The sequence below is a fragment of the Aphelocoma coerulescens genome, chromosome 4, assembly GCF_041296385.1.
Source record: "Aphelocoma coerulescens isolate FSJ_1873_10779 chromosome 4, UR_Acoe_1.0, whole genome shotgun sequence".
NCBI lineage: Eukaryota > Metazoa > Chordata > Aves > Passeriformes > Corvidae > Aphelocoma > Aphelocoma coerulescens.
This window is the reverse complement of record NC_091017.1, coordinates 64,440,563-64,455,151: the sequence shown is the minus strand read 5'-3', so window position 1 is coordinate 64,455,151 and position 14,589 is coordinate 64,440,563. Positions and strand designations below refer to the sequence as shown.

At 35.1% G+C, this 14,589-nt stretch overlaps 1 protein-coding gene across 11 annotated transcripts in view; it reads left to right on the top strand.

The window, feature by feature from the left end:
- Nucleotides 1-14,589, top strand: part of CPEB2 (cytoplasmic polyadenylation element binding protein 2) — a 54,364-nt gene that overhangs the window by 18,052 nt on the left and 21,723 nt on the right. For 6 of the 11 annotated variants that reach the window (XM_069014413.1, XM_069014411.1, XM_069014419.1 and 3 more), the window contains 2 exons: nt 5,496-5,546; nt 12,072-12,095. The exons of 1 other annotated variant lie outside the window; for it this stretch is intronic. In XM_069014413.1, coding sequence (XP_068870514.1) covers nt 5,496-5,546; nt 12,072-12,095 — 75 coding nt within the window. 4 more of the 11 variants (XM_069014414.1, XM_069014412.1, XM_069014420.1 and 1 more) reach the window with 3 other exon arrangements.

Sequence of the window (14,589 nt, the reverse complement as noted above, 5' to 3'; positions counted from 1 at the left end):
CTTGTCTCAGATTTTTCACAATGAAGACCAGACAGTCTGTGACTATCTCATAGCTTTACGTTTTGCATGTCAAGATCCATTTTAGGAGCAAGTCAAATTTCACCACTTCTGCTTTCATGAACTTGAAAAAAACTATTTCAATTATGATTCACTGAAAGCTAAGTTTATGCCTGCCAGAAAATTGTTTATAGATGACTAGTTTTGGCTTCACTTAGACAAAGTTTCATCATTACAACAGACATGATCAAAAAAAAAGTAATTTTTAGCTTTCGATAAGATATTTTCAAGGTAGGGTAATAGGGAGAAGATGTTTGACTTTACTAGTCATTTCAGCAGAAATACTGATTGTATTAAAACTAATCCTTCCCATGCAGCATTCTTGAAATGCGTTTCATAACAAGATCTTAAGTAATGTTTAAAATTATCCCATCCATTCAATTTTAGTGAAATATAACTGAAGTTAAAATAATTCATTTTTATATCATTGTTCTTAAATACCCTTTTTATTCTTCTAATAGTCCTTAAAACAATTGAGAAAAGAATTAAAATGCTGATAGCCTGACATATATAGGTATTGCTAGTATAACTTCAGACATACCACTTGTGTACTTACTTTTCTTTTTTCCCCTTCTTCTCCCCCAAATATCAATGCATTTTGCTGTCAGGAAGCAGGAAAGTCAATGCTTTTGGGCTGAAACAGTTTATGGGGAAAGCTTAGAAGCGGTGGTTATATTTTGTATGCAGTATCTATTAGTACTGAGGAGGCAGTGATTTAACGGTATTTCTTATTTGCTGCTTTAAACATTTTTCTAGTAAAGACTCTGGCACAGAGAACATTGTCTTCCTTTGCATATGGAAAGTTTTGCTTTCAAAGACATTTGTTTTATATTTTGTGTTATGAAGCTCTAAAGTTTAAAGCTGCACAGTTTCTTCCTAGAGTAGTTCAAATTGTGCTCAGAAAAGAGTTTCTGAGGCTGAAGAAAATAGGAAAAAATTCTCTCCCTAGTCACATAAAAGGCTTTGAGATCTTACATACAGATTGTTTCTTCTTTCTGTCATAGAAACTTTTTTCTGATAAAAGAATATATTTAAGACTGAGAGACTTGATTTGTCTGAATAGATGGACTATCAAAGAGAACCCATTTGGCCTCGTTCTGGCTTGCATAATTCATATGCAGGCATTGGAAAGTGCAGTCTCCAGGCTTTCTGTAACTAGGTGTAGTCCAAACACGGGTTTGTGCTGTTGTCTTAACTACACTGATTCCAAAAACTATGCGTTTTGAAACTGCTGTGATCCTCAGCCATTAACACTTACTGGGAAAAGCTTGACTTGGAAGCTTTTTTTCTTCTAGTCAGGAGATCCCTTGAAAAACAAGGAAAAAGGATAAGGAATTTTTGATTCTCAATCTCTTCATACAACAAATGAAGACTTTTTTTAAAAATGGGGAGAGTAGACATGAAATACCAAACTTGTGAATCTGTGAGTCAGTAATGTTTAAAACAGTAATGCTTTAATATATGGGGATTCCTTCCAACAGTTTAGTTAAATAGGAATAGGAAGTATGCATTTCTAAAAGTAGATGTGAATTTGCCTTAAAATGAAAAGTGAGTAAGCACCACTACATATGTATGCTGAGAAGTTTACAAAAATTTGAATTTTCATTGCCCCTATCAGTAACATGAGATTACAGAAATGTTGCTAAAACTAAGTTGTTAGTCTTTCCTCATGGTTTGGATTAGCAAGACTTCTAATTGGATTCAGTGGATAAACTGACCCACCAAAATTTATTTGAAGCTTTTTGGTTTTTTTCTGTCCTTACAGAAGAATGCATTGAGAAATATGTACCAGGCAGGCAGTTCTGTTAATTTTAATTACATTTAGATAAGGAAGAGGAGGTTAGGTTTAATAGAACTCTAGTTGCATAGGAAGTGTCAGGCATACCTGCTTCTTAGCAATGTTAGTTTCAATTTAGCCATGATACATGAGAATTGTTAATTAGCAGTAACATGGTGAAGTTGCAAGTTCAGGTTTGCACAGAGAAAATTTTTATAACATGATGATCTTTCTGATACAGAACGGTGATGTTAGGCATTGTATTTGTTCCAGATAGTAGCAGCTTATAAATTTTGTGTTCTATAGAGGGATAGTGAATTAATTACTTTCCATTTTTCAGGAATGGACTAAGTCTATTATTTAAATATTAGATATTCTCTAACTGGTAGTTGATTTCAAACTTCTCCATCATCTTTATTATTAAAACTACTTTTTTAAGCAGGTGGAGGCCACTGGAACTGCTAGAAGACCATCGAATGGTTTATACAATTCTACATTACTGATATTGAAGCAGGATGGGATTAGATAGGATTCGTGCCTTGTTCTTAAAGTGGTGTCTTTTTTTTTTAATGTGTCGAAAAAAATAGAGTGAAAATAGCCAGCTAAAAAGATGTATGTGATAGAAGCAAAGTAAATTGTTACAAGATGGTACTCCCATCTTCTGTATTCTACATACTGATATTTTAAGTGAGGTTTAATACAGTAAATGTCCATTTACCTAGAATAACCTGTTAAAAAAATACTGTGATCTGAGCACTGTATAAAAATGAACTCAGTTTCACATGTGAAATGTTCTAAATTTATGTATGTCATGAAATTCAGGTGGACAGCCTAGAAAACAATGCATTTCAGTTCAGCAGATTAATCTGAGGGATAAGAATCTAAATTAACAATATAAATAAGTAGCAGTGATTGTGTTTTGAAAAAGTAAGTAAACATTCTATGTTTAAAATGTTCTTAAAGTTTTAAGTGCAAGTATTAGACCAGGTAGCAAATACAGGGGTTTAGTTCGTCAGAATGCAGTTAAGTGTGATTTCATTGGAATAATTGTGTGAAAAGACTTAGAAGTATCAATACAGCAGTGTGCTGAATAGTATTACTTGTTTTCCTTTTTAATCTTGAAATCATTTATTATGAAATCAGGATTGTGGGCTGCAGTGGTGGGCTCAGATGCCTGATGCACTCCTTCCCTTCCATTCAGTGAGAAGTCCTTGATTATTTCAGCTTGGCATCTGTGTTTCAGATGCAGCTTATTTGTGAAGCTATAAGGGGCGAAAAAGCAAAAGAACGCAAAAGTGGAGTTGTAAACCTAGATTTTACTATTTTTTAGAAGTTTTCTTCCCCAGGTATTGACACTGGTGGGCTTCTCTCTCTTTCTAGGCCTTAAATCTGACTTTTGTTTATGAAGTAATTGCAGGGGAAAAAAAAACCTGGCCTTTATCTCTCTTGCTAAATAGGAAAAGAGGATAAATTCAGATGGGGAGAAAGACTGTAACCACAGACTGAAGGAAGTTCAAGATAATGATGTCTCACAATTTCTTTTGTTGTTTTAGATAAATACAGCATTCTGATTTGCAAGGAACACCTCATATTGTTGCAAGTATTTCTATAGCAGTGTATGTAAACATGATATGACGGTGATCTTGTGAAATTCTTGCTGCTAGACAAATGAGTATTAGCCTTGCTAGAGCAAAGAACCAGTGGCAGCTCCCATATTGCAATATAAGGATGCCTTTTTCCCAATTCTTTCCCTGTGCATTTCCCAGCATGCATTGCTAGAAGGGCAGAATTTTTATAGTTCCAAGAAACAGCAGGTATTGCTGTAGATGTTCAGTATGACAGAAAAATGTATTAAAACTGGACATTTTGAAGACAAGAAACATAAAGACAGAGGCTCCTACAAAGGTTTTTGTTTAGTATTTTGCCTAAGTCTGCTCAAAGATTCTGTAGAAGTTAGAGAAGACAGCAGAGTCCTTCTGGGTGGCATTCATCTGTCCTTCTCCAGGAGCCTGCCCTAGCCTTTCAGTGCTTCCAAATTCAACAGAAAATTGTTCTAACCTAATCTGCAGGTGTTCTGATACCATCCATTCTCACAATAATAAAATCTGTGGGAAGAGAAATAGCACATAGCTGTACAAAAATCTTCTTGCCATAATGCCTGTAAATAATAAGGCTGAACAAAATTTCCTAAATTATCTTAATCTTGCTATTTTGAAGTTTTACATTTCAGAGTTTGCAATGTGTGCATTTTCAAATTATTTTTTGGCAGAAAATTACCCTGTTGGTTTCTTAAAGGAGAAGAGCAAAAATTAAACCATATTATTTACAGATTTACAACAAAAATGTTTTTTGTTCAACCCCAAAGGTGTCCCTTGGGACTCAGAAATATTTCAAGAAATTTCTAGTCTTGCTGCTAAGCTCATAGGTTTACCAGCAGTAGGGGACCAAACACAGTATGATAAGAATTTCTAGACAGCCTTAATATATAGATTGCTGACTTGGTTTTCTTTTTTTTTTTTTTCCCCTGTGGTTTCTTTTTCTTGCAAGCCACGTCCATATGTATGACCCTGTAAGCATGTGTGAGTTGCACATGCCCATTGCTTCCAGACTGGGTTCTTCTTTATGTCTCTACAAGCATTCCCATTTCCTTCAAAAGATTTACCTGTTAAGTGAAAGTATTCATATATACGTATATATATATATACACACACACACATATATGTATGTATGCATATAAATGTATACCTATTCTTCAGATTATAAGCAAGCAAGTATGTTTGAATAGCAAGATAGATGGCAATGCAGTTTTTTGCACATTAAACCACAGTTTTTCCAAACACAGCAGCTATTGTAAATGTCTCTCTAGGTCAGTGTGCACTACTGGTATGTTTGCAGCTTCCTGTAAACAGAAGAAATCTCCTTTAATAAAAAGGAATTTGTACTGAACAGACACCTCAGCTGTGCATTTTAAACCATTCATTTAACTACTAAAGTATAATGTGCCACCAGTGTAGTAAAATGCAATTCTTGAAAAATTCTAATGTCAGGGTGTAAGGTTTTCATGTAATTTTTTATTCAGTTTAAAATGCTGAAAATGTTATCTGTAATAGTCTTTAATTTTGTTGAATCTGTAGGTAAAAAACTGCTCTAATTTTGCTAGACTTACTGAAAAATATTACATACCAGGCTTATATGAAATACACCAAGATGGAGTCATAAATCAGTTAATAAAATTTTCATGCCTTGATTGCTATTAACATGATTTTTCTTAAATTGATTCAGTAGAGAAGCACTAAGTTGTAGAAATGCCACTCTTTTAAATGATGTGCATAGTGCAGTTATTCACAGTCACTGTGAAAGAGACGACTAAAGCAGTCAGCACTATTTCTGGGTGTCATGAAACAAAGAGTGGCTTTATCCTATTGGAGCTGATCCCAAAGTACACTGCGGATCTTATGACCAGAGAATTAAGGTTAAGAAGTCTGTTCTTGTCAGCTTCAACTTGGGTCAAGGGTATTGTTGGTTAATGTGATTGGAGTTAAATATTACCTCTTTATTTCCCTTAGGCAAATTCTAAGCAATGATTTTTCATTATTTTTTCTAACATAATAGCTAAAAGCTCTGCATTTGTTTCGTTCTTTGGGTTTTGTTTTCTTTTAAGGTCGCTTGAGTTATCCACATCCGGGGACTGACAATCTTCTGATGTTAAATGGTAAGTTCTAATCTTATAACAGTTTCTAATTATCTCTAGCTTAGCTTAAATCTGACATGTTGGTATAAAATTATGCTATTTTATTCTGTTCCTGAATTACTTGCCTCTAGTCTTCAGCACCAGTGGGACTGTTGCCATTTTTTGGAGTTGACTGGCGAGAGCTAATCTTGAAACAGCCTTTCATTATATCTAGCTTATTGGAAATCTGAAATGCTCGTAATGATGCACTATTCTTTTTTGTTCTCAAGCAAACCAGGAGTATGTTTTCCAAAGAGCTGTAAGAAATCTGTTATACTGAAACAGGAATTAGAAAAATAAGAAGGCCAGAAACACGTTTTTCTATACTGGGTAAATAAAGAGTGAACTAGACACTTTGTATTAGACTCATGTGAAATAACTTTTTTTTTTTTGTTGGGGTTTTTGGAAATGGCTTTGTCAAGCATGTGTCTACCGTGAAATATGCTGAAGTTAGAGTTCATGTTCATGTTCCTCTCCTAGTAGGTCAAACTTCATGAACATCTGCTATTCAGTGAAGGCATGAACTTTAGCCTTTGTTCAAGGCTAAAGAAGGAAGCACAGCTTGGTAATCCATCTAAGTCAATAATAAATCAGGGGTTTTGCACACAATGTTTTCTACATTTGGAGAAATTAGAGCTGTAGTGCCACAGCTTCTCTAGATTAGAAAACATGGAAGCTGTTGTACACAGAGGAAGTACACTTATCATTGACTTGATGAATCTAAATGTTAGCAGTATTTTTATTAAAAATATGGTCAGAATATGTTTTTTCAGGATTGAAATTGTGTGGAAGGGGTTTTTTGGAGTTTTATTTTTAATTGCTTGCCCATTTTGCACAATCATTTACACTTGTGCAAATGGATGTAAAATTTAAACAAATATGTATTTTCCCTGTGTAACGCTTAGTAAATGTTTAAAATCTTAAGGAAATTAAGGTTTATCTTTATACCCAGTAAAGGAAAATACTGCACAATGGACATTTGAAGAAGTAGATCCTTTGGTATTGAATGGGTAATTTTAGGATAATGGAATATCTTGAAAAGAAAAAATAGGTACTCAACTGTTGAAATAAAATCAGTGTTTAGCCAACACAGTCTTGATTCCTCTACACTGAGTATCAATGTACTTGCTGTCACAACATATACAACATTTAACTTTCTGTATTTAACTACAGCTTTAAGACCTATTCTGCAAACTGGTTTGTTCAGGTGATACATGTGCAGTTGGCTTTATCTGCTGCTGTACAAGGAAGTGTTAGATGGGAAGGTATTAAGAGAAACAAATTCTTCAATAAGATGGGTGCAAGAAATTAATATTTTAATTCATTTTATTTTTACTTAGAATGTTGAACTTCTCTTTTTAGAGTTTTGCATGCTGAAAAGCACATGGGAAGTATTCTAACTCTGGAATAGCTAGGAAAAAAGGGGTTTGTTGTTACCATGGACACTAGGAAAACACAGTGGTACCAGTCTATCGTGAAACCTTACCACAAAGCTAGAAAGAACATGCACTGAAGAATATTTTGCTTTTAACACTGGTGTGGTTTCTCTTGTACTTTGAAAGGCAGCACTTAGTGTGACTGCTGTCCTCTTAAAAAGCTGCTGTATTATTTTCAGCCTTCAGTAGGTGAGATAAAAATAACAGTTTGAGTATCTAAAAGGTGCTGCAACACACAATTTTTAAAATTATGCCCTTTAGAATTTAATTCAGAGCCTTGTTGTAGACACCTATTCTGTATCACATAGCTGGAGTCTGATGTGGCTGTCGGTGCAGGCCAGTGCAGTCAGGAACACTCTTCAGAGCCTCTTCAGATTGGTGTGTCTTAACTGCAGCTTCGTACAGCTCAAGAACAGAAGCACTGGGAACAGCTTTTGGGAAGCTCCAGCTGCTCAAACTCAGCACAACCTTTCTTTCTTAGCAGGAATTGAGGGGCTTCCTCCGGATGTGCAGTAATGAGAATTATGGTTTGAACACCTATGAAGTTGTAGACTTCAATTTCCTTCTCCACTTAGGTGGATTCAAGCTAACATTTCCCTCTATCCCTGTAACTGATGCCTTAGAGGGAGAATTGGGAGGAGAAGAAGAGTTGGTAATTCAAATACTCACATTTGTCCCTTAGTTTCTCAGTAAGTACTGTAGTAGCTGTGAGGAGGAGTAGGAATACCAGACTTCATGAAAGCAAATCACAGATATTTTTAAACATCCTCAGCCCATTTGTGCATGCATTAATACTTAACACTGACCCTCTCTGAATTTTAGGTGGATTAATTTCAGTGAGTTGGTATCTCTGGATCCCAGAAAGGTTCTGACATGAGCCAGGCTGAAATTGTGCAGCCCTTTTAAGACAAAGCACTTCTAGATAAAACTTTTTTTTAGGTCATTTTTCCTCTTCTTAAATGATAGATTTTTTTTTTCCAACTCATTTAAAGTGTGCTTACTGAACTGTACCTAATATTAATATTTACAGTTTTCATTATTTAAATTAATGAAATGAACCAAAGGAAACCTGATTTATGTGTTTTAATAAATTATGTATATTATAATTATATATCTGTTTCAGCTTAAGCTGTAAAAAAAGCAATGCATTTTTAATGACTGTTATCTCTCAAAAGTCAAAAAAAAAAGATACTTTAAAATACCTGAGTACATCTTTGTCAGTTTAGCGAAAACATTTTTGAAGCAAGTAATAATGCAAGAGTCAAGTTTATTGAGATGTAGGGTGTTTTTCCCCGTTACAGGGTTCCCTCCACCTTCTGTAATTTTAATGCATTGAATTTTTTCAATGGCTATTGAAATGTAATTCTGTGTTTGATTAGTTTAGCAAGGGCATATTAGACTTGTTAGAGATACTATAAGTGGTTGTGCTTCTAAGGAAAGCTGGTTTACTTCAAACAGAAATTACTAAACTTCCTATACAGGAATTGCTAAATGAGCTTCTGTAGCCTTTTAGGCATGCCAAGCTTGAATGGTCATAGTGATGTCTTTCAGCCTTAAAATCTATGAAGATGTTATTTTTAAAGAAATCTAAATGGAATTTGGGCACCCAAATCCAATAGAATAAAATGGGAATTAGGCACCTACCCCGTTTAGTCTAGACTCTTGGGAAATTGTTGCTATAATTTTTTATGGATTTCTTTAAATTACAGTTATTAATGAAAAAGGCTGCATCATGTCTCTGTCGCTATTCGATCGTTATGTCGGAATGTTAATGACAAATAGTATTTTATCTTTCTATAAACTTTACAGTTATCTATGTGAGAAGTTTGCCTGGTAGTTTTTCCTGATATACAATATCGTATTTTTAATTCAGCTCTGTCATTCAGTTGAGTTACTTCAATATGTGCATATCTAATCTCTGGTACATATTTGAAATATGTGAATAAAATGAAACACTACATTTGGTATCTTTGTGGTAGCATTGCTCACATGATGTACAAGTTCTACTGTCTTGATGTTAGATAAGCATGCACAGAAAATGTATTTACTTCTGTCTTAAATTTGTGAGCTGATTTACATTGCAGAAAGGGGGATTTTAATTTTTCCAATGTGTGTAAGCTGCATTAGTAGGCAACTTCAGGGGTATAGAAAAATAAGGTTTTAGCTAAAAAGTTGTATATACAACAAAGATAGTCCCTTAATTTTGGAAGGTTCCAGTGTTACTGGATTTCATTTTTGTTGGGCTTCATTATAATTCTTGTATGTGTTGCCTAATTTATATTTTCTAGAATAAATGTGTCTTTCATGCATTCTCACTCATGTGAAATCCTTCCATGTTACTGGCTAATTAAAATATCCAGCTTTATAAACTAAAAGACAAATTTCTCTATGACTTACTATTTGGACAAGTTAAGGAAAACAGTTTAATCTCTCCTGTGTTGTTGCTGTAAATCAGTTATTTGCCTGCAGTGTCTGGCCTCTTCCAAAAGAGCTGTCTTCCCTGCAATTATTTATCTATAAACATATGCACTGATTATGTGTACGTTAAATACATCTGTGTAATCTGGATGTATAGATAAACCTGTAATTAAATGTATTTATACAGGTGCCATGCTCTGTAGGCATGCATGCTCTGTAAGGTGTAAAACATTATATGCATATTATTCTAATAAATACAGAAATTCTGCATTTTACTTGATGCAGAGTAGCACTAGATCCCTCCCCAGACTAGTTTGTAATCTAAATGAGCAAGACGGTTAAATTTTAGGGAGGAAGGTTTGCCATACAAGTAAAGTAAGTGATGTGACAACATCAGGTAGTTTTTCTCCTGTTTTCCCTGATTTCATTGTTTTGCTGAAGCAAGAAATACACAGATAACTTTGGTACACCATTGTAATTTCCATATGTATAAATACTGCAGCATCTACCATTTTAAGTTCAACTGCACTGGGGTTTTTAACATTTTAATAACCCTTTTTTTGATTTTCCTTAAAATTACTGTTGCCTTTTTTTTGAATGTACAAAGAAAAATACTTCACTTGTTCTGTAACAAAATATTTTTCTGCATATCAGCTTGTCTTAACTATGAAAATGTAAGAAGATAGCTGAGCTGGTTTGGTGGACTGAAAGGGGCAGAAGAGAAGAAAAGCAGTGTCCTGACACTTATGCCAAAAGATGAATATTAGTATGCATCACTGTATTATCCTTTGAGAGAGACCACAGCGCTGCAACCATTGCTGTGAATGGGATGCACTTGAATTTTCCTGCTTACTCTAGTTTTATTTGTGGATGGAATTACAGAGAAAAAAAAAAAGGCATGTAGGGGTTAGGCGAGGGCTTAGTGACGCTACTGCTAATGCTATGTGGGAGTCACTTTGGCCAGGAGTCAGAGAAGATTTGTACATGCTGCAACACTGACACAGAACTGCGTGTCTTCTGAGGGCCTGGCTTCAGGGACAAAATGTGTCTGAAGTTCCGCATCAGTCTCCCCAGCACCTAGTGAGAGAGCTGGTCACACATAATACGCTATTTTGTGGACTCTATTTTGATGTCAGAAATCTAAATTAAAGTGTCTCTACTTCATTAGATACCCATGTCTCTTTCAGAAAGTGGTTTTTTTTCTGTTTTGGCTTACTAGTAGAAAGTTGGAGGATCTGAAAACCTTGAAGCAAAAACTGTCCCCTTCAGTAATAATAATTTCAGGTGAGAGAGAATAAATGTAAAAGCAAGTTCAGTGCAAGTTGGATAGAAAGATGATGACTGTTGTGTAAAAAATAACTGTTCTAAGGGAGAAAAAACAAAGATTTTTCAGAATTCTGTAAGCAATCCACTGAATTTCTAGTCAGAAGAGATCAAGGTAACAAAGGAAAAAAAATGTTACATTTAATAAAATTTTTGAAAACCCCTAATCAAATAGGAGGTACCAGGATATAAGTATTTCATAATATGAGAATGGAACAATGAATGACATTTATGAATCAGTGATTTTATGCATCTGTACCTATTTCAGTGGCCCAGAACAACAGTTGCTTTTAGGAGAATTGTATGTACAGATGCCTCATAAAATCACAACAATAATGCCAAGACATGGCAGTCTGTTCCTAAATGTTGCTATGACATTATGGTTAATAGTAACATTATCTATTTGGATACTTAACCTATACTGTGTAATGATTAAAGTATTTTTTCTCAGATACCGAGTCTGTGAAACAGGAATAAAAAATACTTTGTGGAAATGTAACTAAGAAATTACACAAAGCTTAACAGTTTCTGTATTAGCAATCTGTCTATTTTTAGTTTTTTAGCCTTCAGGCAGAGAAGCAATCAGTATGGTCTTCTGAACTGTAGCTACAACCATGATCTCTTTCAGAATCTTACAAAACTCCAAAGTTAGGAAAATCTTGGATTTACTTGCAGTCTGTGCAAAATTGTTGCTTTGCCTTTGTGCAGTGTTTTTGATACAATGCTATTTCTTGTGACTTGTGCCCTGATTTCATTTGCTACCACAAGGCATCTTTTGTTTCAAACAAAACCTTGCGGTTAATTTTCTGCTAGGTCTTTTCGTGAAAAAGGAAGGTCACGGCTTACAGCATTTGCATTGTCACTGCAAAGGACTGCACAAACTGTTCCATGTGGACCAGGATGTTTCTGTGATTAATTTAACACTTGCTACATGCTTTTTACAGTAGTATTTTCCTTTTAACAATTTCAGTACCCTCTGTGTGTTATTTAGGCACTTGTGTAAGATACAAATGACATTTTGAGGATGAATTGCAAAGTTGCCATAATTAATTCATCCATAATTAACATGAAGTGAAGATGATGTTTAAAGATGTTGAAATATTTGAAAGAATGTTCTTTACAGCTGGTGCTAACATCAATTTAATAGTAAAATAGTATGGTATTTATGTGAGACTTCAATGCATTCTCATCTACAATTACCAGTACCAAGTACAGATGCAGATTTTTACTTACTGCTTACCCACATGGTTCTTCGTATCTTAAATATTTTAGTATGTGGGCATGATACAGTTATTTGACATTTTACAATTTGTCCTTTGTTTGCATGCAGCGAGGAGTTATGGGCGAAGACGAGGTAATTCACTTCTATTTGTTACAGTTCAATTAATTCTGATCTGTTACTGATCATTATGATTAATTAATCCAGATTGTTGATTGTAATTGCTTATCTGCATGTTGTCTTAGTTTGGGGAAGATGGAGGGTGTGAGGGAAGGAGTGCAGTCTGGATTGTTATGATCATTGTTCTCTTAGTGTCTGAATTGGAAATCTGTTAATCCATTAAAAACTGCAGTTCTAATCATAATTTAGTTCATGCTAATGGCTACTGCTTGCAGTCATTGCCCCCTTTAAAAGTATACAGTTTGCTAGTTGTCTTTCTAACTCATCTCCTTTTGCTTCTGTAGAAGCAGTAATGTACAGAGTAAAAACTAAAAGCCTTTCATAAACTTAGCAAGAAATCTAGTAGACTGCTCTTAGAAGTAGTAAACAGATCTTCATAGTAAAAGCCAATACAGGCTCACTAACCTTGAAAAAGCTGTTTGGTTTTAACTACAGTTAGTTGTGACCTGAAGTTTTTATAAAGACCATGTAAAACATGCAAAAAAAAACCTACCAAGATCTTTGGTAGCTTCTGGTATTCACCACATATACATCAGTTCATGTGTCTGTCTTGGTTTCTGCATTGGTTCATAACTAATTGCTTGGTAGCCATAATCTAGAGAAGGATCATGATGTAGATCATGGTCAGTGGATGTAAGAGTACAGTTGTTTTGACAATTCCTGTCAGATTGTGCTTGTTTTGTTACTTTCATAAAACAAAAAGAAACAAGTGTTTAGAAGGGCTTATCCTTTTTCTTCGTATCATCAGGAGAAATGTGAAAGCCTATTGAAATGGAAAAACAAATCACCATTTTGCTTTCTTTATCTGAGAGACATTTAAAAGTGAAGAGGATGGAGAAGAAAGTATTAGGAGTCATATAGACCATATTACTCTGAAAGTGTTTATCCATTGTCCTTCATGCCACCTTAGCTCTAAGAGGAGATACAGTGCTTTTGGCAAACCTTTACCCACATTAAAGTAAAACTGAGCTCTCTGGTATAACTTCAGAACGTGTTCTGCTGGTTTTATTTGTAAAGAACAATTCTCATTGTTCTTAGATTTTAACATGGGTCTGTGGGTAAAAATAAATTACTCTGAGGATTATTCTATGACTATTTTCCCTGTTATTTACTTGTCTGTATTGTAAGTTTTATTGTCTAAGAAGCACTTCTTATAAACCAAGATAAATTAATTTTAGGTTTAAGATACTGAGACTAACTCTCCTATATTAGTAGAATGTTTTAAAATTTCCACTTTGCAGTTTCCTGCAGGTTCCTGCAATATGAGTCTTACTTCTTCCATTATTGCACTTACTCCTGTCACTGTCATTTATGGTAACAGCTCCATCTTCTCCATCATTCACATTAGTAATTCAGAAATTCATCGCATCCCCCTTTTTGGTTGTGCAGCCAAATCTTACTACTTGTTCATATACATCTTGAAAATTTGATCATTCTTACTTGTCTTCATAACTCAAATTCATATCCACATTATGCAGCTGCTACAGTCTTCTGAGATTCAGTCTTGCTCCTCTTATGCCTAAATAGGTGATGCGCAAGAAGAATCTGCTTCATCCAGCTATGTTAGCTTTGTGTCTCTCTTGCTTGCTCACTTTTCTGCCCCATTGAGCACCAGCTACATGCTTCCCCTTTGTAAGGCACTCTGCTGATGTTACAGACCTGTTGATTGTGTCCTTACAATATGCTCCCCACTAGTCATTCTCAAACATGCCTATCACCAATCCTAATGGAAAGGAGGAGCCTGCTACAGCTTTCTGCGTTTGCTGTACTCCTCTCCATCAGATGCCTTCTGAAGACACAGATATGCCACCATAAAAAGATGTAGTTAACAGTCTTTGTTACTTGGTACATTCCTGCAGTCCTGCTTTTAATTCTGTGCTCCTTGTGATATTTTATGATATTTGGTTGTTTTGTATCGTCCTGTGTTTTCATTCAGTTTTTCATCGAGATACAATAGAAGGGTCACTAGGCATTACCATAACATAGGTTATTTGTCATAGCATTTGCTGTATGTTCTCCAGCCTTGTAACCACCTGATTTCTCAGATGGTCTTCTGGAAATGAAGGGCTTTCCTACTGCTCTCAGCCCCAGCTGGTCAGCACGGGATCTGCTGGTGTTTCTAACCAGGCTTTTCTGGTAATGTCCCCCTGAGTGGGGAGAATTAAAGACTGCAGTACTGCTTTTACAGCCAAGGTACTGCAGACTCAGCTGTCAGGGACCTACTGCTCCTGCCTATGGGTTTTCAGTGGGTGAATCTGGAAGAAGTTGGCCATTTAAGATTAAAAACTAGCTTGTTTCCCAAAAGTGTGCTGAGTTGTGTTTTGGTTTGGCTTTCTTGCTTCTTTTGGGAAAGCAGTTGAATTAATTAATAATTATTTTTAAGTGAGTGGCAAACAGGAAAAAATGGCATTTCAGAAGAAGTGGTGATGTGGACTATCTGTTTTGCTTC